Below are 25,564 nucleotides of genomic sequence, written 5' to 3'. Positions count from 1 at the left end.
TCGCAGTTGAAGATGAAATGTTGAAGCAGGTGCTATTCTGTACCGTCAACAGTGGTGTGCTCTTATCCTGCTTGGATGGTTTTTGTGGGTTCCCGGAATTCCTGAAATGGCTCATTGTTGTCACTGACAATGCTTCACAGAAACCCTTTGTGTTATTATTTAGCAACTGACTGCCTTGGCAAAAGCTATGTCAATTCTTTTGTTAACTATAACAGCAGTCAAAAGTGATGTAAGGGGAGAGAAGGAGAAATGAAACCATGATCAGTAAGTGCATATATGCACACACATCTACCCTCGCCTTTAGACCAATTTCTGAGTGTTATCTGAAGTAGCATTTGTCACATAAAACCAGGAGATAGCAATAGTGCATTCATTTTGTCATTGTTTCATATAGATATGTCCTGTTACTAGCAACATATGAATGATTTTTTTTCTCATTGGCTTCCCATTGGCCTTACTGCTTCTTAGATGGGAGGAGTAGTTTCACATCAACAGCAAAGCCAAACCTTTTTGTGCAAATTCTTTGCAAGATTACATTTTCTTATCTACCTACTTTTCCTGAAAGCCTGGGGATAGGATGATGGATGTATTTACTGTTGTTGGAAGCCAAGGTTTTATTTGACTTTCACTTGAAATAAACCCTTGCTTCCATAGAAACCAGAAATGGTTGGAAGTGAAGGAGTTAGGACCTTACATTTTGCCTCCAGATAAAATGCTTTGCATTAAATTTGTGATTAGAATTCCGGGTTGAACAGATGATGTCATTTCTGCAATATGGTATGGTGTGCATGTGTGCTTTTTTTAAACGTGCACTGTAGATACAGACTTAGTTATATGGACTTTTTTGTCCCCTTCTAGATGTGAAGCCCTCCAATATGCTAGTAAACACAAGAGGACAGGTCAAGCTGTGTGATTTTGGAGTTAGCACTCAGGTAGGTCTCTTTTTCCTCCCAATCTGCTCTCCTGTCTGCAACATTCACTTTTTATTTTCAGTCCACTCTTCGGATTGAAAAATCACCTCACTGCCAGACAAACAGAACTCTGCATCTTCTCCTCGGCTGGGAGCGTGTTATTCATTTTTAATCTCCGAGCGAGTTTCCTTCATCAGAATATGATTGTTCATTGTTTAATGACAGTAAAAACTGCTGATATTGTAATTACTACTTACGAATAGCAAACTTCATTGAGATGCAGCTTTGATATGAAAGCGTTTTGACCAGACAAAAGGGAGGGCAGAGTGGGAGCTGTGCCTGGGGAGCCCAACTGGCCCACAATAAAAATTAATATTGGGAGGAACAATGGTGGAGGGCCATTACAATGTGCAGCACAAATTTTAATTAATTTCCATTTTGGGCCTCCCCTGAGAACCCCGGTGATAGTGACCCACGAGCGTGCTGTGATGTTGATTTGAATTGCAGCCACCTTTACTCCCAGCCAAACACGAAGACCAAAGCGAAGGTCATCGTTGTATTATGAGTTGTCAAAGTCTGTTATCCCTCCAGCGTATTTAGTGCCCGTTTCATTCTAGCAATGCATGGGCGCCATTCACATCTTGAGCCATCTGACTGAAAAATGAGTGTGTTCAAATTCTACTTCAAATTGACTTTTTATATCAGGCGGGTTTGGGGTACTAAAGCGATAAGCATCCTGCTTAAGTGAATTGTTTAAGGTTATCTGCTATAAACTGTAATGCTGTGCTTGTTTAAATTGGAAATCACATTCAAAAGAAAAGAGAGATTTAATCATTTTTAATGCCTTTGTAGATAAATTTGTTCCCTTTTACATAATTTTTAGTTGATTTATAGAAATGATGATTGTAGGTTAAATGAGGAATAATTGCCCATTTTATTTCCACATTATCTTTATATTGTTCTAACAGACTGTTTTGTCTCATAGCTGGTGAATTCTATAGCCAAGACGTATGTTGGAACAAATGCTTATATGGCGGTAAGTAAACTTATGCAAAAATAACATTTAAAACCAACATCTTTATCTTTATGTACTTGGTAATGTAGAATTCTTGAATTAATTCCACAGCTTTATCCTAACAGATCATAAATTACAAAGTCAATCCAGTCATGATCTGATTTTTAAGTCTTTCTAAAAGGCATTAGATTTTATCCAGGAGCTACCAACTTATCTGCTTAGTTGACTTAACTAGTTGGTTCGAGGGTGAAATTGCTGAGTTTTGAAGTTTAATCCTAGAGAAAAATTGCACCTTACAGCACATTGGCCGCTTTGCCACATTGCTTATTTAATTAACCCTCAAGTATCCCAAAATGTCAGTCAATAAGATTGGCTGTTTTTTCCAGAAATACTAACATGCTTTGTCACTGGATCAGAATTAAATTATTGATGTGATCAGCTCTTACTTATGGATCTCTGAATGTAAAGGTTTAGCAGGAAATTCTTTTTCGAACTTATACACCTATATTCTGTTTACTTGTTGGGTTCATTCCTGTCATAAGATAATTTATTAACTCTTCTGAAATAAATTTACCAAGTATAAAAATTAGAAGCATAGAGCTGTTTCAAAGACCCAAGCTGGACTTGACTTAGACCTTTTCCTTTTTCCTACCTTTTAACTAAGGGAAGTTTGGGGGGCACAAATGCTGTAATTAGTTTCCACAATCATTTCAAGAGTGGGTGATTGGGAGAGACAAGCAGGAAGGTTATCTAGTATCATTTTGGAGCCAAGTTTTGTTTTAACACCTTAAGGTCATTTTTTTTTTAATGAGGATTCTAGATTTATTTAGTCTGTTTTACTTCCCATAGTCTTTTTTTTTTTTTTTAATGTTTATTTTTGAGAGAGAGAGAGAGACAGAATGCAAGTGGGGGAGGAACAGAGAGAGAGAGAAAGACACAGAATCTGAAGCAGGCTCCAGGCTCTAAGCTGTCAGTGCAGAGCCCGAGACAGGGCTCGAATCCACGAGCCTTGAGATGATGACCTGAGCTGAAGTCGGACGCTTAACCGACTGAGCCACCCAGGTGCCCCAACCCCATGGTCTTTATATGATGTTAAACACATTAGTTGGATGGAAACCTGGATCTTACTCTCAGTTCATATATTATCTTGATAATAAAAAGATGTTACTCTGAATCCCCTTCTCAGAACAGTACAAACCATTTTTTTATATTGAAATACCAGAATAGTTAATGTTTGTTCTGCCTGGTTTTTAAAGAAAATTCATTCTTTCTCATTTTTCTAAGTAATGTGAAAAAAAAAAAATTAACCCCTGAAGTCATCATATCTGTTTTCATAAAACATAATCACCCTCTTGGCTCTACCAGGTTAGCTGAGATTGGTGAGCCACCTTTACAGTTAATAAATCCTGGGGCACCTGGGTGGCTCAGTCAGTTAAGCGTCTGACTCTTGATTTCAGCTCAGGTCCTGATCATGCGGTTCGTGGATTCAAGTCCCACATCAGACTCTGTTGACAGTGCAGAGCCTGCTTGGGATTTCTCTCCCCACCCCTTCTCTCTCTGCCCCTCCCCTGCTCGTGCTCGCTCTCTCCCTCTCAAAATAAATAAACTTTAAAAAAAAAAAACCCAAACCATTAATAAGTCCCTACCAGATCCCATAGTTTCAGTCTTTGAAAGAATATGGAATGCTGTGGTTAAAAAAAAAAAAAAAAAAAATGAATGGGGCACCTGGGTGGCTCCGTTGGTTGAGCATCCAACTTTGGCTCAGGTCATGGTCTCCCAGTTTGTGGTTCAAGCCCCATGTCAGGCTTTGCACTGACATTGCAGAGCCCACTTCAGAGTCTCTGTCTCCCTTTCTCTCTGCTCTTCCCCTACTCAGTTCTCTCTCTGTCTCTCAAGAATAAATGTTAAAAAAAAATTTTTTTAAGGAATAAAATTATAAATGAAACAACTTTTTGGGGCACCTGGGTGGCTTAGTCGGTTGAGTGTCTGACTTGGTTTCAGCTCAGGTCATGATCCCATGGTGGTGGGATCGAGCCTTTTGTCAGGCTCCACACTGAGCATGGAGCCTGCTTAAGATTCTCTTTTCTCGGGGTGCCTGGGTGGCTCAGTCGGTTGAGCATCCGACTTCGGCTCAGGTCATGATCTCGTGCTTCATGAGTTCAAGCCCCACATCGGGCCCTGGTGCTGACAGCTCAGAGCCTGGAGCCTGCTTTAGATTCTATGTCCCCCTTTCTCACCGCCCCACCCCTCCTTGTGCTCTGTCTCTCTCTGTCTTTCAAAAATGAATAAACATAAAAAAAAAATTTTTTTAATGGTTCTCTCTTCTCTGTCTCTCTCTGCTTTTCTCCCTTGCTCACGCTCACTCCCTCTTTCTAAAATAAAGAAAAGAAACAACTTCTCATCTACGCACCATGTTTTCTACCTGTCATGTTTTTAGTAGCTTTAAATTGCTCTAATAATTAAATTGCGTTATGTTTGAATGTACAAATCTAGATTACAGTCGTCTTTCCCAGGTGTACATTAAAGAAATTACCTTTTTTCCTCTTGCTTTATGGATGAGTGTGATGCATCCATCTATTAATTGAATATGTGAGGATTAAAATTATGAAATGTTAGCTAAGGTTGGCAGAGCTAAAATTGCTTTGCTTCTTGGGTGAGTGAATTCTAGTCATCAGCTTTATGGTTCAAGTTGTAAAAAGCATAAGATACCTATAAAGCAAAGAGTGATAGCCTGATAACTCAGGAGGCTCTCGTTGACCACTTACTTACCTAATTGGTGTGAGATTAGAGGTTGGGAGTGGGGAAAGATTGAAATAACATTTGTTATTCTGTTCTGGGTATTAATCCCTGCCTGATACACCATGATACTGTACTATAAAACTATTATTGGGGGAACCTGGGTGAGTGTGCACAACTTCCCTGTATATATTTTTTCAACTTGTGAATCCATAAGTATTTCAAACTAAAACAAATTGGCTAAGAAACAAAAGTTGTATTGGGACATGGCCACGACCTTTTGCTTGGGGTTGTCTGTGGCTGCTTCAGCACTGCAGTGGCAGAGTGGAGTCCCTGTGACAGTACAGCAGAGACCATATGGCCCACAGAGGGAGAAATATTTACTCTCTGGTCACATACAGGAAAAATTTGCCAGCCTCTGGTCTATGCCAGCGAAAGCTGTATCTGAAACTGAGTACCTTGAGTTAATCAACCAGTATTTACTGAGCACTTTCATGCCATCAGCCAGGTTGTGGTGGAACCACTCAAATCCACCTACGATGTGGGCAAGAATAGAAGTGTGGCATTATATGTGGCCACATTATGTGTGATGTAATAAAGACTTACGTTGTATCAAATATACATTTAGAGAGTAAGAAGTCATACAGTGTACAAATTTGATGTAAAGCAGTATGTGAAAGGGTACTTACAGAAGAGATCACGGTGGAGGGTTGAGCTGAGACATTAGAAATAGAAGGTAAGGGGACATAGTTGGGGACAGGAAGTGCGGTAGAGGACAAATGATAAGTTGTGAGAATATACAGTTAGAGATGAGCTAGTATGATAGATACCCTTACATCCATTTTTCTTTATATTCATACAGTGGTAATGACAAATAATAAGAGCTAGTATTTAGCTGCATGTGCCAGTCACTCTTTTAAACTCTTACGTATATTAGTGCTTTGGATCCTTACAACAACCCTGTCAGGTAAATACTATCATTCTCATTGTACAGGTGAAAAACAGGGATAGAGAAGTTGAGTAACTTACTCAAGTTCATACATTTAATGAGTGGCAGAACCAGGGTTCAAGCCTAAGTACTCACAGGGACTGTACTTTTAACTGCTGTGCCCCTCACTCTGTCCAGATTATGTTGGTCTCTCCCGATCCAGACTGCGATCTCCAGAGGGGCAGTGTTTATTCTGCTCATTCTCTGTATCCAGGCCTTCACACCCTGCGAAACGAATGAGTTCATTCATGAAAGCTGCCTTCCAAAGACGACTTTTCGCTGATTACAAACAGAGTGTTTAACTTCTTAGGTTAAGTGTCCTACGTGCATTTTAAGGCATAGAAGGCCCCCAGATTACTCAAATACAGTCAGCGAGGCTGCTCAGATATTGAAAAGAAAGTAACTCAAAGAACTAGCCCTGCATGTGCAATCTCAGTTCGTTCTTCTATAATCTAAAGTGTATGGTGTAAGAAAATGATAACTAGGAAAAAGGGCAGCTTTCTTAAGGTCCTAAGTCATTAAAAAATAATACTGCTAACAATTTACAGGCATGTTCAGAGGTGGAACTTGTAGAAGTCACATTCACCATGTGACAGGTATCGAATCCAGTACATTGCATGGATTCATTTAATCTTCACACAACCCCATGAAGCATACATATTATCATTGTCTTCATTTTACAGATAAGGTAACCAAAGGTGGAAAAACTTTAGCCCAGGAGCTCAGAGTTAGCCAAGTAGTGAGAGTCAAGATTTAATTAGAACACCAGCTTCTAGTTTCTAGTGACAGCAGGTTAGGTTATTCGCACCAACTCTTCTGTTGAAAAATGCTAGGTAAAATACTTTAAAAACCATCGCAAATGCTTTGAAGAGCTAAAAAGACAATGGGAATCTCCTAGAACAATTTTTAGGTGGACTCCTGCAACAGAGAGGAAAGCGGAATATTTGGCACACCAAAGCTCATTCTTCCTGACGAAGTAGGTATAGCCATCTGCCTATACCACCGCTATCAATGATGTGGGCGTCCTCCTAACGCAGAAGGTCTCCGTGGCGATCTTCTCCATATCATCTTGGAAGCCTGAAGGGCTCACTCTCAGTGTAAGAGCAAACCAGAGCCAGAGCTGCTCCTCCTCCGCCAGTCCAGGGAACAAAAGAGAAGCCTTCTCAGAGCCAAGCAGAAAAGCGGGGGGAAAAGGAGAAGGGGGAGAGTTATGGCCATAGACTAACTGACACAGATTTGCAGGCTGACTGTTTGTATTCATGACTTGAGTTGGAAAAGGAGCTTCATGCTAAGAACCTGGTTTAAGGTGGGCACATCTTCCTTAAGCCTCAGAGAATGTCTCAAATTTTTTCAAGAGCAAAAACTAGCAAGTAGTGAACAAAAAACCAGGTACACAAGGAAACAAGGCAATATGAAAAAGAACCAGCAGGAGCAACAGATACAGACTTCAAATTACAAGTTTTAAAAGTGACACGGTAGATTGGATAAAATCTCAAAACTTCTAGATTAAAACTTAAAAACTCACTACTTGCTAGTATATTGGATATAGCAGAAGAGAGAATTTATGAACTGGAAGATAGGATTGAGTTAGAACCGTCCCACTCCAGACTCTTGGGTAACCAATAGGCTGTACTATTCACAGGGATCTTGCCAGCTTAAAAAACAATCCCCCCGGGGCACCTGGGTGTCTCAGTCGGTTAAGCATCTGACTTTGGCTCAGGTCACAATCTTGCGGTTTACGAGTTTGAGCCACGCATCAGGCTCTGTGCTGACAGCTCAGTGTCTGGAGCCTGATTCAGATTCTGTATCTCTCTCTCTCTCTGTCCCTCCCCTGTTCATGTGCTCGCTCACTCTCTCTCTCTCTCTCTCTCTCTCTCTCTCTCTCTCTCTCTGTCTCTCTCTCTCAAAATTAAATAAACGTTAAAAAAAAATATTTAAAAAATGCCTATTGTTTGTGATATGTATTTCGATTGCTTACTAACCTAAAGTATTTGTGCATACTTTTGTTAATTTACTGAGTGGTGTAATCCTGAGCAGAAATTCTTTATCAGAAGAGATTAGGAATGTACCTTGATATCTTGTTGATTTTGACAAGTAAGTCCTGGGGTATTGTGTAGAGATAGTTCTAGAGTGAGTCACCTAAATATGGGTCCTGGGTAAATAACAAGTCACAGAGGGTGGCTGGAAGGAGTGGAGAGTACAGCTTGGAGCCACTGCCCTTTCAGATCCTGTATAAAGTCTGCTTTTTATATCATCACCACTGTTCTCGTTAAGAATAGACCAGGACTTTTCCTCCTACACTTAAACCTCAGTACAGACGTGCCTCAGACAGGGAGTCATGTTTTTCCTATTATTTAGCTCTCCACACTGGTAACAGCTGCCATGTCAGAAAGTAACCCAGCTTTCGATTTTTAACTGCAAAATGTCCATCACAGATCTTCTGTCAGTAGTGTGGTACCTGGTGGTTGGTTTTGTTTTGTTTTAGAGGGGAGAGAACAGGGCAGACCACCTTGGCTTCAAGTATAAGAACAGATTTGAATCGTGCAGCCTCAGGCCATCAAGTCCTGGCTCCATAAATTCAAAATGTATTGGGGCTTATCTTGTGCTGTGTCAGTTTCAGGGGCCTGGGCGCATTTCCCAGTCCGTATCTACTGTACCAGCTCTTCAGGTAGACCCGTAGAGCTGGCTCCCGACTCTCACTAAGCATTCATGCTTGAGCACAGCACCACAACAGTGATCTTGTTTTGTTAGCTTATTGCGAGAACTCCTTAAGGAGCTCTCCTATTTGCCACCTGATATCTGTGACAATTATCACTTCCTCTCTTTTTCTTTTTTAATTTAATTTTTTTGTATGCTTTATTTTCAGCTTCCTGTTTGCATTTGTTTTGAAAGTGCAATGGGCAGGGGCACCTGGGTGGCTCAGTCGGTTAAGCATCTGGCTCTTGGTTTCTGCTCAGGTCACGATCTCACGGTTTGTGAGTTTCTGTGTCTGGCTCTCTGCTGGCAGTGTGGAGCCTGCTTGGGATTCTGTCTTCCTCTCCGCCCTCCCCCACATGCTCTCTATCTCTCTCTCAAATAAATAAAAATAAGCTTAAAAAAAAAAAAGTTAAGTGGGCAAATGTTATGAATGTATTTAATCTTATCGTTGGTCCTGTCAAAATATTTTGTATGTGGGCGCGACTTTTGTTTGCTTATTCTGTACGCTGAATGAAGTGCTATATTTTGATAACTGTCAGCTAGTGGGATGAAGAAAAGGAGAAAGGAGAGAAGACACAGACAGGAAGGCAACATTTGGTTATTTCTTTAAGAGTTCTAGGGGCGGCTGAGTGGCTCAGTCAGTTGAGCGTCCAACTTTGACTCGGGTCATGATCTCACGGCTCCTGAGTTCAAGCCCCACGTCAAACTCTGTGCTGACAACTCAGAGCCTGAAGCCTGCTTCAGCTTCTGTGTGTGTCTCTCTCTGCTCCTCCCTCTCTCTCTCTCTCTCTCTCTCTCTCTCTCTGTCTCAAAAATAAACATTAAAAAGGTTGTTTTTTTTTTTTTTTTTTTTTTTTTATAAAATAACATAAAGAGTTCTAGAGGATTTTAGGATTTTCATGTTTGCTGGATGTTTCTTCATGGGCATGAATAGCAGTAATATTGGGGAAGTTATATTAGTAGAACACTTCAGGGGACTTAATAATTGGCACATGCTTAAAACCAAATGTGCACCAAACATGTATTACATTCCTTCAAGGCAGCATACCTTGACCGCGCACTGGCTACATGCCAGCCATGGTACTAGGTATGAGATGAATAAGACACTCTCTTGGCCTCTTGGGAGAAACAGGCTAGTAATCGGATGATTATAACACCGTGCAATCAATTAATATTAAAAATACAAACAACATTTTCATGAAGGACAGAGGCAAGAATTTGTAATTCTTCCTGAGAAGTACGGGAATGTGTCACCAAAGAAAGGTGGCCCATGACAGGGGTCTATAAAAGAAATGTTCATGAAGCAGAGAAGAGGAAGATAGGTCATTGCCTCTGCAGGGAACATGGAAATGTTTAGTGACTGAAGCTAAGTATACACCAAAGAATCATCCAGAGAAATTATTTTTTAGAAGGTAGATCCCCTGAACCACTTCCAGATTCTGATTCAGGAGGTTCATCTACAATATGCACCTCAGGCAGTCACTTCTCTGATGGCTAGTCTGAAGACCAAATGTTGAGAAATACTGATCAGATCAAGATTAGTGTGTGGCTTTTCTGACTCCTGGTTCTGGGGGCAGTGTGACACAGTAGAAAGAACCCTGATTTTGCAGTCAGGCATACCAGGGTTTGAATCCTGGCTGTGTTCCTAAACAATATACCTGATGTTGATCCACAGCTCTAGACTTCAGCAAGCCACTTAATTTTACTAAGCCTCAGTTTTTACATCTTTGAAATGAGGGCAGTAATAACCTTTGCAAGATTGTTAAAAAACGTAGAGAATGCAAAGTAGCCCAGTGTCTGCAATATACTAGCTGGTCATCAAATGATAGCTATTACTGTCCGCAACTAAACTATTACTGAGTGCAACTAAACGTCTCTGTACCTCCTTCTCCTCATCTGTTAAAAGAGGATGATAATGGTACCAATCTAATATGGGTCCTTATGAGTCCGAAATGAGACCTGCATTAGCACACAATGCCAGGCATATGGAAATTCTTCAATAAATGCATGTGGTAGTGTTGATGATGATGATGATAGTGATGGTAATTCCTGTAACTAACTGGCTGCTTTCATCCTAGTACCTATTGAACTAGCTGGAACTGGATAATGGGTTCATTCATGTCTGAACAAGGAACTCCAGAAATGATGGTGTGGGGGATTTGAATGTGAAAGTTAAAGTACTGGGGGATTGGGATGACCGCGTGCGTCTATTATCAGCTGGGAGAAATGGTCACATGACACGTGGCCCTTGGGAAGAATGGTTCTTGGTAGCAAAGGGGTTTTACAGATTAAAGAAATAAATAAAAGAAGGGAAATAAGACAATCCACCTGCTACCTCAGGATAGGGCTTTATGTAATTTTATGGCAAGTGGTCCCAGGAGAAGGCAGTTAAGTATATTGAGGTAGCCTGATGGGTATGAGTAGAAAGTAGGTCGCGAAGTTCTGGGTCCCAGCTAAGCCAACTCCTTGAGATGTAGGACTGTGCCAACTCACCTGAAAGCACCTTACTCACATCTTTTACCCCCCTGGTATATCCCCTGCTGATGGCTGGTGGGTGCTCACCTCCTCCATCTGCAGTGGACCAGGCTGAGTGTGGCCCCGGGTACTCTTCAGGGCTCCCGTGAAAGCTCCTGAAGGCTGATGCCATTGGTGACCATCAAGACCCCCGCGGATGGTACAAACAACACACTAGTGCCCTGAGGGCCGGGAGGTGTGGGTTATGATCCTAGCCCTGCCACGACCAGCTCTGTGACCTTGACTGACCATTCTACCTCCATGAGACTTCTGTTTGTGTGTTCCTGTGTTCATTCAAAAGTTTTCTGTGAAGTACCTTACTGAATGCTAGATCCTAGAAGGATAGAAGACAGGCAGCACCCACTTCACTATGAAACTACTCCTTTTGAAATATAGAGAGTACATGTAGTGGCTTTCTGGACCAGGTATTTGCTACACGTCTTAAATGGAGGACGAGTTGTCCCAAATGGACCTTTCAAACTGTTCCTTGGTTCATATCAAAAGAAACCCAGATAATTGGAATGAAATTGCTGAACAGTAGGTGAATCTGGGTAAAAGGAAATATGGATTTTTTTATTAGTCGTAGTTTTTCAACTTTCTTGTAAGTTTGAAATTATTTCCAAGTAAGAAGTTAAAAAAATAAAAATAAAAATATCCCTAGTGATACAGACCCATCTCTCAAAGTGCAAATAAGTGTTAACATTATATAATATTATGTAGTTTTTCAGTTCACAGCTGAGACCACTGAATTTGGAGGGAGAGGACCCTGGGTTCAGATCTCAGCTCATTTACTAGCTGAGGACTTTGCCTAAATGATTTCACCAATATGAGCCTTAATTTTCTTCATCTCTAAAATAGAGGTAATAAAGTTTTCTTCACAGGGACTTTGTGAGGATTCAGTGAGATTCTGTATTACCTATGTAATTTCTATATGTTACCTATCTAGTATGCATATACATATATACACACATGAGATTGTTTTGCTCTTCATAAAGTGTCATGAAATGTTGATGGCACCCTGCCTTAGCCAAACCCATATTAGTGTTTCAAACCTGGACTAGCTTCCATCAACTCACAAGCTCCCTTCTGTTATCTTACAGCCTGAAAGAATTTCCGGGGAGCAGTATGGAATCCATTCTGATGTCTGGAGTTTAGGAATCTCTTTCATGGAGGTATGTTGTTTGCAAATAGATGCTTCTGTGTGTAACTGTCCTAATATTTTCTATCAAGAAGAATGAAGATTTTGAAAAAACTAAAAATAAACTTCTGTGTACACAGAAATGTGTACGATTTCTATTAGTTATGTGTATGTACACATAGATTTTAACTCTAAAGTCCTCATTTTGATATCCTTGAATGGCTTGTGAATGGATTATTCGGAGGTGCTGTTTCTCACACATCACCTGCACAAAACTTACCTGGAGAGCTTCTTAAAAATACAGGTTCCCAGACTCCCATCTAAGACTAAATCCAAATCTTTAAGAATCTGCATTGTTAACATGTTCCCTGGTGATCCTTATGCACACTAGAGCCTGCATTATAATAAAAGATTCCAGAGTTCTGGGTAATGGTGCCCTTGTTGGAATGCATATGTAACTTCCAACGGTGATTACTTTAAGGAGTGCAGTCCTACTCATTTGGATGTATAAATTCTATATGTTTGTTTAGAAAGAAAAAAATCACATCGCCTCAAAATAGTCATTTCACATGTTGGGGGACGGGGCATGATACGATCTGGGGGAGGAGAGGGGTATGTATTTAGCACAATTTTAATGTCTTTTTATAGCTGTATTTAGAATGGACTTTATCTTAGTGTGCTACATGTAACCCCACAAGAACTCTGCGCTAAGGTTTCTTATAATGACAATTGATTTATAAGGAAATATGTACAATTTCTATTAGAAAGACATCTGGCTCGATGTGAATTGCACTAGGATAGAATCTGGATCCTCTCCAGTACTTCAAGAATTGTTTCTCACCTACATTGATTCAGAGGAAGGAGGATTTTTTTAAAAAAGTAAAAAGGACTGTCCTTAAATAAGATCATGGATAGAGTTGCAGTCACATTTTTATCACCTTTTTTGGGGTCAAATACATACTTTTTTTCTATGATTTTTGTAATACATGAATGTAGTTGAATTTATAAGGAAGTAGCTTTAGACTCAATTCACCTGCACTATAGAAAGAAAGGAAAAATAATCGGTGTTCGTTAAACTATATTCTTCTGCTTCTTCACAAAAGAGAATCTAAGAGGAAATACAGTATGTATGCATCAGCTGAGCAGTTAGCAATAATGGCGGACAGAAGCCCAGAACCGAGTTTCCCAGCAGAAGCCTGAAGGGCTTGTTCAGTTAACCTGTTTTGAGAGAAACTTGTACTTTTGATTTGTGGAGCTCAGGCCTTACTGGTAATATAAATTCCCTTTGCATGTTTAATTTTTTTTTAATGTTTATTTTTGAGAGAGAGAGAATGTGTCGGGGGGAGGGGCAGAGAGAGGGGGAGACAGAGAATCTGAAGCAGGCTCCAGGCTCTGAGCTGTCAGCACAGAGCCCAGCGCAGGGCTGCAACTCACGGACCGTGAGACTGAGCTGAAGTTGGACACTTAACCAACTGAGCTACTCAGGCGCCCCATCCCTTTGCATGTTTAAACCATTGCCATCAAATGCATTTAACAAACAACCAGATAGAGTGTAGAACACTGGAGAAGTACGTGGTGTGCAGATAAGAACCTAGATTGGGAATGAAAGAGAGAGCAGTTTCACCTTTGCTGCTGGTTTCTAGGTGTCCTGTGCAAGCCGCTATCCCTCCCCAGGCTTCTGTCTCTTCATCTGTAAAATAATGCTCTCGCAGCCCCTTTCCAGACTAACATTCTATGACTCTAAGTGGTCTGTTGTCTTTCTTTAACTTTCTGCATCAACTCTAGAGCTGAGTGACTTGGATGGTGATACACCCGAGCATGATATAACGTGCAGAGACACATAGTACCATGAGAGAACATAGCTAATAGATTTAAGATTTAGAACACGTATATGCACTGTTCTTCCCTTCCACATTCATTTTTTCATTTATATATTGAGCTCTTGCTATGCCTGTTAGATAGGCAATGGGGATATGGTAATGAAAGGACACTCTAGTCTTGACTCTCATGGAGTAGGGCATGAGGAGGACAGAAAACAGGATAATGAACTATATAAATTGTCAGGTGGTGGCAAGTCCTATGGAGAAAAATAAAGTGGAGCAATCCTTTCTGATAAAGTACCTTTGAGCAGAGACTTGGATGATGTAAATGGAGGGAGCCACCAGGCAACAGCAAATACAGGGGCACTAAGCTGGAGTGTGTTTGGCATGTTCAAGGGAAGCAGAGGGACCAAGGTGACTGTAGTGGAGTTATCAAGGGGGAAAATGGGAAAAAATACATTCAGAGAGGTAGCCAAGGGTTAGATCATATACTGCCTTGTAGGCCATGGTAAGAACTTTAGATTTTCCTCCGAGGGTAAATGACTGAATTATATTTTCAAAAGATTATTGGGTGTTCTGTGGAGCACGGACCGTAGAGGGACACGCATGGAAACACGGAGATAAGATAGGTAGGTAGGCAGATAGATTGATAGATAGATGCCCAATACATAGGACTATTTATGTTGCATATTGAAACATATCTCTGCCAATATTCTGCTAGGTGCTAGGGATGCAAAGATTTAAAAAGAGGGTCTTTATAGTATAAGGAGGGAATTTGCCATTGTTGTATTTGGTGTTTTGTCAATCATGTTCATTTATCCTGGAGGTAGACTGTTGAATGGTCTCCAGATGACTGAAGGAAACAGACTCATTGAATTTATAAGTTTGAGGAGGATTAAGGTATAGGGATTGTGTAACAAATTGTCACATTGAGTGTGGGACACCTGAATGCCAGAAGGAATATGTTGGCTCAAAGTGGGGAGGAACGGAGGACAGGAAGGGTTAGGCGTCCTAATGCTCCCAGTGTTTTCAAATGGTTGGTGAAGAGCCAGCTGTTAAATCAGAAGGTAATGTTGGTACAGGATGTCAAGTGCAGTGGGATTATAATCATCGAGAGAGGTTGTTGAACACCTCTTTGTGTTTGATGCTTAACCAAATGCTTTCAGAGGGAACTATGTAATTGTAGCCCTTCTAGGAGCTCACAACCTCCCAGACAAGCAAGTGACAGCATGTGACTGACCACAAGTGATAGACCAGTAAGTCACTAGAGAGTAGAGTAAGGCCCCTGGCGTGTGTCTTATACCAAATTCATCTGGGGTACAAGGTAACACAAAGTAAGTGACAGGGAAGGGGAGTCGGAGGTTTTGAGCCCGTAGATGAGAAATTGTGAATTATTCAGTGATGAAGAGAACCCCAAGCTTCTTTTTTTCCTTAAGGGCAGATGTGATGAGAATATTACCTGAAAAGATGTGGAGGTTAGTCCACAAGAAGCACTTGAAGTAAAGCACGAAGTAAAGATTCTTTATTTTCACCCACGATCTGCTTGGGATAAATGTGGCAAATCCTGCTTAAAGTCATAGAGAGAAGTGTGAATCTCCATGCATTTTAAAATTCTGAATAACAAATTAGAGTCACCATTTTCAAAGAATTGCTTCTCTTCTGTTTATCCTCACTTTTAAAAACAAGACTTCCTTTCTAGGGGTGTGCTGTGAAGAGTAAAAACTTCCATTCATTCAATACTATCTAAGCACTTATCATGTGCCAGGCCATAGAGACTGGGTCACACAAAACTTCTGATAGAGAAGACCAACCACTAAAGCCCGAAACAAAACAAACAGTGTGCTAGCACCTTCAGTAAAGGTGCTTCCAAGATACTCTGAGCCCCAAGCCTGGGGGAGAGACGGGGTTTCTCCAAAGGAGTTACAGTTGAGCTGGATTGGTCTTTTTTTTTTTTCTTTAATGTTTATTTATTTTTGAGAGAGAGAGAAAGAGAGAGAGAGAGAGAGAACACAAATGAACGGGGGAGGGGCAGAGAGAGAGGGAGACACAGAATCCAGAGCAGGCTCCAGGCTCTTAGCTGTCAGCACAGAGCCTGACGCAGGGCTCGAACTCACAAACCGTGAGATAATGACCTGGGCCAAAGTCAGATGCTTAATAAGATGCTTAACCAACGGAATTGGTCTCGAAGAGAGTTTACCCCTGGGAGAAAGAAGGAAAAGAGGGAAGAGCCCCTCCCCATTGCCCCGCACATCCTAAGGTGGATCTCTGTGAACCCCTCAGGAGAGGTCTAGTGTCAGAACATGCAAGGTCTCATCTAAGCTGTTCTACTACCTATTTGTGTGGACACCTTCCTCAAAGTGTTTTGAGTCATTTTATTCCCCTAGAGTACTGGTGGTAAAGAAACATGGGATCAAAATACAGGAAACTGAGCAAGGGAATTGTTCTGAAATCACACAAGAATCAAATAGAGACTACGTGGAAACTAGAGTTTTCTATCCCTTCTACCTCTACTAGTACACCCCTCCCCCAGACTCCATAAAGTCCCAACCCCTCCCTGAGGTTTGGTGAGGCAGGAATCAGAAGGCGCCTTCATCGTTTTAAACTCCTAAAATAGCGAGGCTCACCTTTGCTTGCCGTCTCCATGCTGCCCTTCCCTTGTTAATGTGCTGTCATACTCCCCATGGGGGTCATAACAAGGCCTCTCGCACACTTGTTCATAAAAGATGATGCTACATGCCACTAAAATGTGCCATTAAAAAAGTCACAGACAGGTACATTTGTGCCTTAAGCAAAGAATCTTTAATATCAGACTATCTTTTATCCAGGGACAGAACTGCCCCATCTCCTCTCAGTTCAGTATCCCTGTGGGATAAAATGGGTCTCTTCCAGGATTCTGTCAGCTGTATGTAGTATTTGGAGTTGGCAGAAGCAACATAAACATGGAGATTACCCTTAAGAGGGGAAAAAAGGAGATTATTCAGCTTCACTAGAGCTTGGCAGTGTCACTAGATGAGAAGAATTTGGCCCCTTTCTCTGTGTTTTGCTTATGGTTTTCAACTCAGATCTCTGAATGTGTTGTAGTTCTCCTCATGTGGATTAGTTATGAAGCCAAATAAAGGTCACTGCCATATGAGGGGTTTGTATGGGCTGACTTTGTCGTGGGAGAAAGAATCCATGTAGAATTGTACTTCTTCCTTGTACCTTCATGACAGAAATCAGTGTAAAAATGCAAAAGAAAAAAAAAAAAAGAAAAAAAGAAGTAAGAATAAAAGAAGTAAGAGTAAAAAAAGAAGTATAAAGAAAAAGAAAAAGAACAAAAAAAAAGAATTTTATGCCACCAACAAAGGCATAAAATTCCTGAGCTAGAACAAACTAGGAGGATTACTCCTGCTCCCCAGCATATTTGTTTGACTCTTCTAGAAAGCTCACCCTGATCCAGTCAACTAGGTGGTGATTTTTAGGACTCTTCACCCTAGTAGTTGCCATTCAAGCCTCAGAGCTAAACTTTAAAATGACAATTGGTTCATAATAAGAGCCAATTTTTTAATATATATTTTTATTTATTTTTGAGAGAGAGAGAGAGACAGAGCACGAGCGGGGGAGGGGCAGAGAGAGAGGAAGACACAGAATCTGAAGCAGGCTCCAGGCTCTGAGCTGTCAGCACAGAGCCCAACATGAGGCTCGAACTCATGAACCATGAGATCATGACCTGAGCCGAAGTTGGTCGCTCAACCGACTCAGCCACCCAGGTGCCCTGGGGCACAATGTCTTAATTCCACAAGCAGCTCAGTACCTATCTCTCTTCCCACAGACTGGCTCAAGAAGAGAAGCCCCTCTATTTTTTTTCGCTAATTACTCATTCCACTCATATTCTTGTGTCATTTAAATCACAACATGTTTGCAAAAGCTGTATTTTTAAGTTGGCCCTTCTTGGGTCAAAATATAAGTCAACACACACCTTCTTCCAGCCTTGATTTTGCAGTACCCAGAATAACGCATACACATTTTAAAAGCACCGGGCCAGTCCTATACTGCCCTTATTCTCACTGAGTATGCTCTACAAGTACACGTTCTGGTTTGTGATTCTAGCCGGCGGGTTATTATAAACCTTATTAAGGTTGGTGGTGAATAATCTTCTGACAGGCTTTTCTGCAGGAGTCAGACTGAAAGCCCATCTTTAACACATGCATTTTGCTCTTTTCACTTGGGTCCTCGCTTTTTTCTGCCTTTGTTTGCCTCTTCTCTCCACGAGTCTCTTGAGTCTGAGGCATAGAACAATCTGGCTCGATGTGCGTGGTTAATTGGAGTGTCATCTAGTCCTCTGAGACCCCTCTTCAGCGTGATCCCTGTTTTATTGAAGTGGTTTGAATGATGTGTTAAGTGATGGAAGCAAGGTCCATGGCTTAGAGAAACGTTTCCAGAAAGGCGAAGAACATATTCAGGGAGCCACACAAGGTCATTGTCATGACGGTAACGCCATCTTCTGAAGATTTTTATGAGTTCTGTTGTTTTGGCCAAGAGAGTTTTTCTGGTGAGTTTTAGAATCACCTTTCCAGGTTAAAAGCAAATCCGTGGAACACTCTGCCCTTCACTCTATGTGGCGTATCATTTTCCTTCATCTCCCCAAGATACGGGTCAGATACCCATCCTTCGTGACACCTGCTCTGATCTGTCCGACTAAAAGTAGCATCTTCTTCTGACTTTCATCTTCATCTCCCTCGTGTTATCTGCCTTTTCCACTTTGTACCATAATAATTTCTAGGCATGTCAGACTTCCTTATGATAGGAGTCAAATCTGATACTCTCAACACCACCTACACTCCCTAGCGCAATTCCACTGCCCCTCAGTGGGTGCTCAGGAAATCTTTTGGCTCAGTTTTTTCATACTTTTGTCACAGCTCTGAAGCAGAAGTTGGAGGGAGCCTTTAACATAAGCACACATAAATGTTGGCTGAAGAGATCACAAATGTTTTGCACGTGGAGAACGGTTTTCTTTTTGCTGGAGTATAGACCTAGATCAGATTTCACCTCTAGCAGTCTAAACCGTAGATCCTTGGATAAGTCATTTAATCTCTGGGCCTCAGCTTCTTCATCTTTAGATGGAAGCTTTACTTCAGAGCTCCTGGACAAAGGTCACAATGAGAACATTAAGCCATTATCTCCTCTTTTTAAAAGGAATGACTTCTTGAAATGTTTATATTTCTGTTCAAAAAAGCTACTGATTTGATTAAAGCATGGAACACTTGCCGTAGCTTCCCCTTACACCTCAAACTCCACTAAAAATAACCATAAAGGAATTTTTTTAAAAAGCGTACTACATGAAGACAAAAAGGGAAGGAGACTATAGCAACCAACTTCAGGATGTGGAAAGCAGATGAACAGTGGCAAACAACCTGCAGAGCCGAGAATGCTGAAATCCTTAGCTAGCTGTAAAGAAAGTGACAGGGGCGCCTGGGTGGCTCAGTCAGTTGAGCGTCCAGCTTCGGCTCAGGTCATGATCTCACAGTTTGTGGGTTTGAGCCCTGCATCGGCCTCTGTGCTGACAGTTCGGAACCTGAAGCCCGCTTTGGATCCTGTGTCTACTTCTCTGTCTCTCTGCCCCTCACCCGTTTGTGCATGCTCTCTCTCTCTCTCTCTCTCTCTCTCTCTCTCTCTCCCTCCCCAAAATAAATAACATTGAAAAATTTTTTTAAAAAAAGAAAGTGATAAAGACTCTGATTCCTGTGGAACACCCCAAAGGCCCAAGAATTGGTGGTACCAGTTACCTGGAACTAGGCATGAAAGTGGGACCAGAGAGAAGAGGATGATTTTAAAGTCTGTTTGAGAAGCACTTAAGCCATTTGACCCACAGATTCTTCCCCTAACTCAGCATGTGTGGACAGTCACCACTCCCCACCCTCAACACAAGACTGGGTAGAAGTCTTTTTTGGAAAGAGTAAAATAAGTGACACCTAGCACTGTAGAAGAGTGCATCCCAGTACTGAAGTACAGCGGCATTAAGTGAATGGTAAATGTTGAGACCTCCCAGCCTGTTCCTAGGACACCAGCAGCCAAAGTGTCTTCCTCTTTCAGGCAGAAGAGACTTTCTCAAAGGAAATCAGACCAAGAAATCTTAAAGATCCAGACATTGGGGGTTCATGTTATGTCACTTTACATCATTCTGCAAGCTCCACCAATGAGCACAGTGTTTCCAGCCAGATTTTCAGTGCCTTACTCTTGGCAAGACATGTGAGGAAGGCCTTTAAGGCAGAGACCTAAAATAACTGGAAAACAACTTAGAGGGCCTTGGAAACTGTGAGGTGAAGAAAAATTCAGATGAACTCCTCTAGTATTGTCAGAGGGAAAAGAGAAAATGTTACATTCAGGAAACAAGAGCAGGCTGCTGTAACAAAGGAACTTTCTGAGAACAATGACAACAAACAGATATTGAAAATTAGAGAACTAGGTCAGGAAGTCTAACGTAAAAAACAAGTTTCAGGAAGAAAGAATAGAGGAAATAGAGGAGAAGAAAGCACCAAAGCACATGTTTTCATTTTAATTTTATAGCATGAGAGAAATATTTACATGTTGTTTGAGATTGCCTTCCTTTTTATTATACCTATAGCAAAAAACAAAAACAAAAAACAAAACCTAACTTTTTTTCTAAAGGACATCTATCAATGCTTTTGCCTAGAGGAAGGGACTTTTTACTGAGGAATGGTAACATTTTTGAATTTTCTGTAGACATCTATGATAGAATTTTTCCCAAGGAAATTTTAGCATAAAAAGTAAATATAGTTGGATGGAACCACCTTGTCTTATGGAAATGTTAAAACCTGTGAACACATCTCATTAAAAAATCTTTTGCCTTTATATGTATATTTTTAATGGGTGCTAGATAAGACTCATAAGATACCAAGAAAACGAAGTGTAATCAGCATTTACAAGCAAGCACATAAAGCTGTGTGAAATGAAAATAAAAATATTGAAAAAAGCATGGATCACCCAGCCCAGTACCCTTGACAGAGCCTCTGGAGAAATTTGATGAAAAGTGGGCAATTTTCTTTCTGTGATAAGATTTTCAGATTCAAGGGCTGTCATCCTAATTCTTGAAGTCTTAAAATGTTCCGACTTTGGATTAACCAGATATGTTGGCACCACCCCTTAACAATCAGTGTGATTTTGGCCAAGTCGTGTGCCACTCCCAAGTGTCACTCTCTTATCTGTAAAGTGAAGATAACTCTAAAATTCATTCATTCCTCAAATATTTACTGAGCATCTTTTATGTTCCAAACACTTTACTAAGTGCTGAGGATACACTAAATAGGCATGTTCCCTTTGCTTGTTGAACCTCCAACACAATGAGGGAGGCAGACGATAAACAATCATAGTAAACACATTTTTTGAAAGCAGGTGCTCTGAATTTTCTAGACTCCCTTATAAACACTTTCATTTAATAATAACAACCCCATAAAGTTACTGTGAGAGTAGGCTTCTGTTTGAAATAGCAATCTCATCTATATATTGGGTGTTTTTGCCAAGTGACAAGAATTATGGAGCATTATCTAGACTTGGTTCTTGCCCCTAAATATACAGAAGAACCTATCCCTACCCCCCAACTCCCACCCCTACATAAAAACACCCAGAGACACAGCTGTCTCTAGTGGTCTACAGCTGCGGCTTTGTTTGCTTTTCTAGCCCTTGGTGATTATGAACTTGGTCTGAGAGGTGACGGATAGCGCTCGGTACCCTATGAGCAGCTGCTGTCAGCTCCTTGAGACCATAAAACTTGGCATTCAGTGTGCTCCATTTAAGTACGGATATTTTCTCCTCACCGTTTTTATAATTATCATCAAGAACATGAGTGAAAGTTGAATCTTATTGTATGTTTGGTCTGCTGCTCCATCTAGTGAAACATCTTACCTGTTGATCAGAAGCTTCTGCTGAAAATCGTCAGAAGCCAAAGGGATCAAAGTGAAGGGTCCAAACACCAAGGAAATTTCAGTGTATGATTGGAAGGTTGTATAGGAAAGTGGGCAGGAGTGCGGTGGGGAGTCCTTGTCATGGGGCTCCTTCCCTTCCATTCAAGAATGTTGAGAAAAAGAGCATGTAACGGTTTCTCTCACTCATTCCCCTGTTCTTACTCTACGTTCTGTAATTCTCTTTTAACTTTGTTTTAATTATTTTTTCCCTTGTCATTTTTTAATCTAAAACTTTGTGTAACCCATTGCAAAAAGGAGCTGTTAAAATGACCTTTGGGAGATGATGGATTGACTAGTTCAGTCCTTTGCAAGGTTTGTGAAGGGATCCAGCTGTCTCAGATTACCATGCCTAAATGTGCATTTTCCAAGGTTGTCAGTGATCGTAGTGAATGTGCAACTGGCAGACAAAGTGAGTGTCTCCCACTGAAAGAGGCATTGTTGGGCTTGCTTTGTGCTCAGAGCCATCTGAACAACCATGAGATTGACAAAACAAGATGGAACAGGTGCTGGCAGTCGCAGCTAAGCATTTTATTATTTTGATGGATTTCAGACCGATTTTAAAGGTTTTCCAATAGCACATGTCCAAATTGTGGGCGTTTGTATGCACAAAACCGCCCACAATTTGGACTTTTAAGAAAACATTAAATCCACAAAGTCTTCATGTGAAGAATAAAAAAAGAAAGGGAAGACAAAGCAAGCATTTGACAACCCATATTCAGATGTTTGAAGGATTGTCATAGAGAAGAGATACTGCCACTCAATGACTGGCAGGCCAAACTTGCTGAAGTTAACATAACAAACAAACAAAACTGGAAAAAAAAAAATCCCATCGTTTTCTATTCAATATAAAGAAGAAAGTTCTAATGGATAGATATCCCTACATCCTTCCTACTCCACAGTGGAATCCCCTTTAGGGATAAAAATGCCGGCATTTCCATAGTGACTGAATGACCACATGTCTCAGGTTGTTTTTGTTTGTTTGTTTGTTGAGAAGAAATGCTTTGTGGAAGAAGCTGGGATAAGATTAGATAAGATGCAATCATTCATTAGTCACTCTGAAATTTTTTAGTGAGTGTCTAACGTGTGGCAGGCACTGTGGTAGTCGTTGGGAACATTGCTACGAATGAAACTGACAAAATCCCTGCTTTCATGGAACCTACGTTTTAAAGAAGACGCGTGACAATAGCAAGTCATTAGACAGAAACAAACAGCATTCTGTGATACGAGTAACTGAGTGGTGTGGGGTTACTTTTGACTTGAGAGCTAAAAGATAAGGGGCCAACCTTCTAGTGACATCTGTCAACTCTAAATTCTTTGAGTGATATTTTGGGGGAACCACTGCCACTCCCTTGAGATGTCCAGTGGTCAGAACCACTGATCCTAGAATTCTGTCAATACTCAAATCCAGTGACCTGGAATTAGCTTTAAAAATCCTCTTGAGGGGCTCCTGGGTGGCTCAGTCAGTTAAACGCCCGACTTCAGCTCATGTCACGATCTCGCAGTCCGTGAGTTCAAGCCCCGCGTCGGGCTCGGGGCTGATGGCTCAGAGCCTGGAGCCTGCCTCCAATTCTGTGTCTCCCTCTCTCTCTGCCCATGCCCCGTTCATGCTCTGTCTCTCTCTGTCTCAAAAATAAATAAACTTAAAAAAAAAAAAAAAAAGCTGCTGAGGATTCAACTCAGTTAAAAAAAAAATCCTCTTGAAGGGGCACCTGAGTGGCTCAGTGGGTTAAGCATATGACTCTTGATTTTAGCTCAGGTCATGATTTCATGGTTTTGTGAGTTCAAGGCCCCACGTCGGGCTCTGTGCACTGATTGAATGGAGTCTGCTTGGGATTCTCCCTCTCTCCCTGCCCCTGCTTGCGCTCTCTGTCTCTCTCAATATAAATAAATAAACTTCAAAAAAATATCCTCTTGAAGATCCTGCAGACCATATCACATACTTTGGTTCTGAATTGGCTAATAGTAACTTTAACATTTTTTATAGCATTTATTTAGACAATTCTTTTACATACCTTACCTTACACTTAGAGATGAGAATTTTTTTTAACTAGAAGAGTGTCTATAGAACTTGTTAAATCAGATCCCTCCTCTGACCAGTGAGGAACCCTGGGGCCCAGAGGAAGGAGGGAGCATGCCCTCAGTGACAGCACACAGTCAGCCTTATGCAGAAGAGGACTGGAATTGAGGACTTCTGATGCCAAGTCTAGCACTCTGTCCTCTTTTTTTTCTGCTGTTGACATCTTGCTCAGTGTCATTCTTGCAAGAAGGGTGATGACATAACCACCCTGTACATGTACCTAACACTTAACAAAGCCACTTGATATTCATCACCGCATTTAAGCTCCTCCATAGTGTGATGGGAAATGACTGAAAAAAAATCAGTAATTTGAGGCACCCAAGATTGTTCCACCGTATAAGCATCAAAGCTCCCGTTTTGCAAGTAAGGAAACTGAGATCCAGAGAAATTAGACTTTTTTAGAAAGGTTAAGTGACTGGACCAGGCAGCAGCAGTCAGGGGTCCCGACTCTGCTTCTTTCATTATACTGTAGAGATTAAGTAGATGAAGTAGTCTGGGAAAAGAAGAGATAAAGAAATGGTACATGTAAATGAGCAGGAAATTAGATAAAGGAAAAGGCTGGTTTATTGGGATTCTGCTCGTCAGTCAAGACTGCTTGACACAGGCCTACTACCTACATTGTCCCCGTAGCTGGTTCAGTGTTACCATATTTTAAGGTGTACATTCACCATTCTTTTTCAGAAACCACAGCCTAGTTTATATTTTTAAAGAAATACAGGGGCGCCTGGGTGGCGCAGTCGGTTAAGCGTCCGACTTCAGCCAGGTCACGATCTTGCGGTCCGTGAGTTCGAGCCCCGCATCAGGCTCTGGGCTGATGGCTCAGAGCCTGGAGCCTGTTTCCGATTCTGTGTCTCCCTCTCTCTCTCTGCCCCTCCCCCGTTCATGCTCTGTCTCTCTCTGTCCCAAAAATAAATAAACGTTGAAAAAAAAATTAAAAAAAAGAAATACAAAAATTAACCTCATCTCCAATATGTCTGCTCTAATGGGAAGCAGACAGATGAGAATTCCATCTAATCAGTAAATATTTATGTCACGCTGTTCTGTGTTGGCAGTAAAGGACCCAAACTTTGCCCTCAGGAGCTCCTTGACCAGTAGGTAGAAAGACAAATAGAAGTGCGATGGAAGTGCATGGGACTGGGAAGACAAGAGGGAAGGCTGCCGTCAATGTCAAGGAAAGCATCTCATTTATCTCTTACTCTTCATAAAGTACCCTGAATTAGTGGCCTAACATAACAACCATTTATTTACTCAGGATTCTGTGGGTCAGGAATCTTAGGGCTCTGCCATTCCACGTGGTACCCTCAGGGGCCTCTGGTAAGGATGCAGCCAGATGGTGGTTAAGAATGGAAGATCCAAGATGACTGCACCTGCCTGCGTGGCACCTCAGTGGAAGTGGCCACTCCATCTCTCTCTCTCAGGAGCAGCATATAAACACTAGGACATACTACGTGATTATGACTCCCTTGACTTTGAAACATCTAGAAACAGAAGTGTAGAGTTGGTTGAACTTTGTAGACTGTACCCCAGCACTGACGTTTTCTCCGGTAGTCACAGCTGTAAGACTCCAGTGAGCAGTTTAGAAATGGAGGACCCTACCCCCACCCCCTCCAAACCCAGAGCTAGTTCTCTAGGGGCTATTATGATTGAAGTTGTGTACTATTAGAGGACAACAGGTCAGCATTTTACAACCGTGTTGAAAGGGTGTCA

General features: G+C 41.3%; 1 protein-coding gene across 11 annotated transcripts in view; it reads left to right on the top strand.

Moving 5' to 3' along the window:
- The window catches only part of MAP2K5 (mitogen-activated protein kinase kinase 5), a 277,056-nt gene that overhangs the window by 156,985 nt on the left and 94,507 nt on the right, over positions 1-25,564 (top strand). For all 11 annotated transcript variants that reach the window (XM_045449315.1, XM_045449319.1, XM_045449320.1 and 8 more), the window contains exons 14-16: positions 859-932; positions 1,897-1,947; positions 11,962-12,033. In XM_045449315.1, coding sequence (XP_045305271.1) covers positions 859-932; positions 1,897-1,947; positions 11,962-12,033 — 197 coding nt within the window. The remainder of the gene's footprint in view (positions 1-858; positions 933-1,896; positions 1,948-11,961; positions 12,034-25,564) is intronic.

This window comes from Leopardus geoffroyi, chromosome B3, assembly GCF_018350155.1.
Source record: "Leopardus geoffroyi isolate Oge1 chromosome B3, O.geoffroyi_Oge1_pat1.0, whole genome shotgun sequence".
NCBI classification, from domain to species: domain Eukaryota; kingdom Metazoa; phylum Chordata; class Mammalia; order Carnivora; family Felidae; genus Leopardus; species Leopardus geoffroyi.
This window is presented reverse-complemented; position numbering and strand designations above follow the sequence as displayed.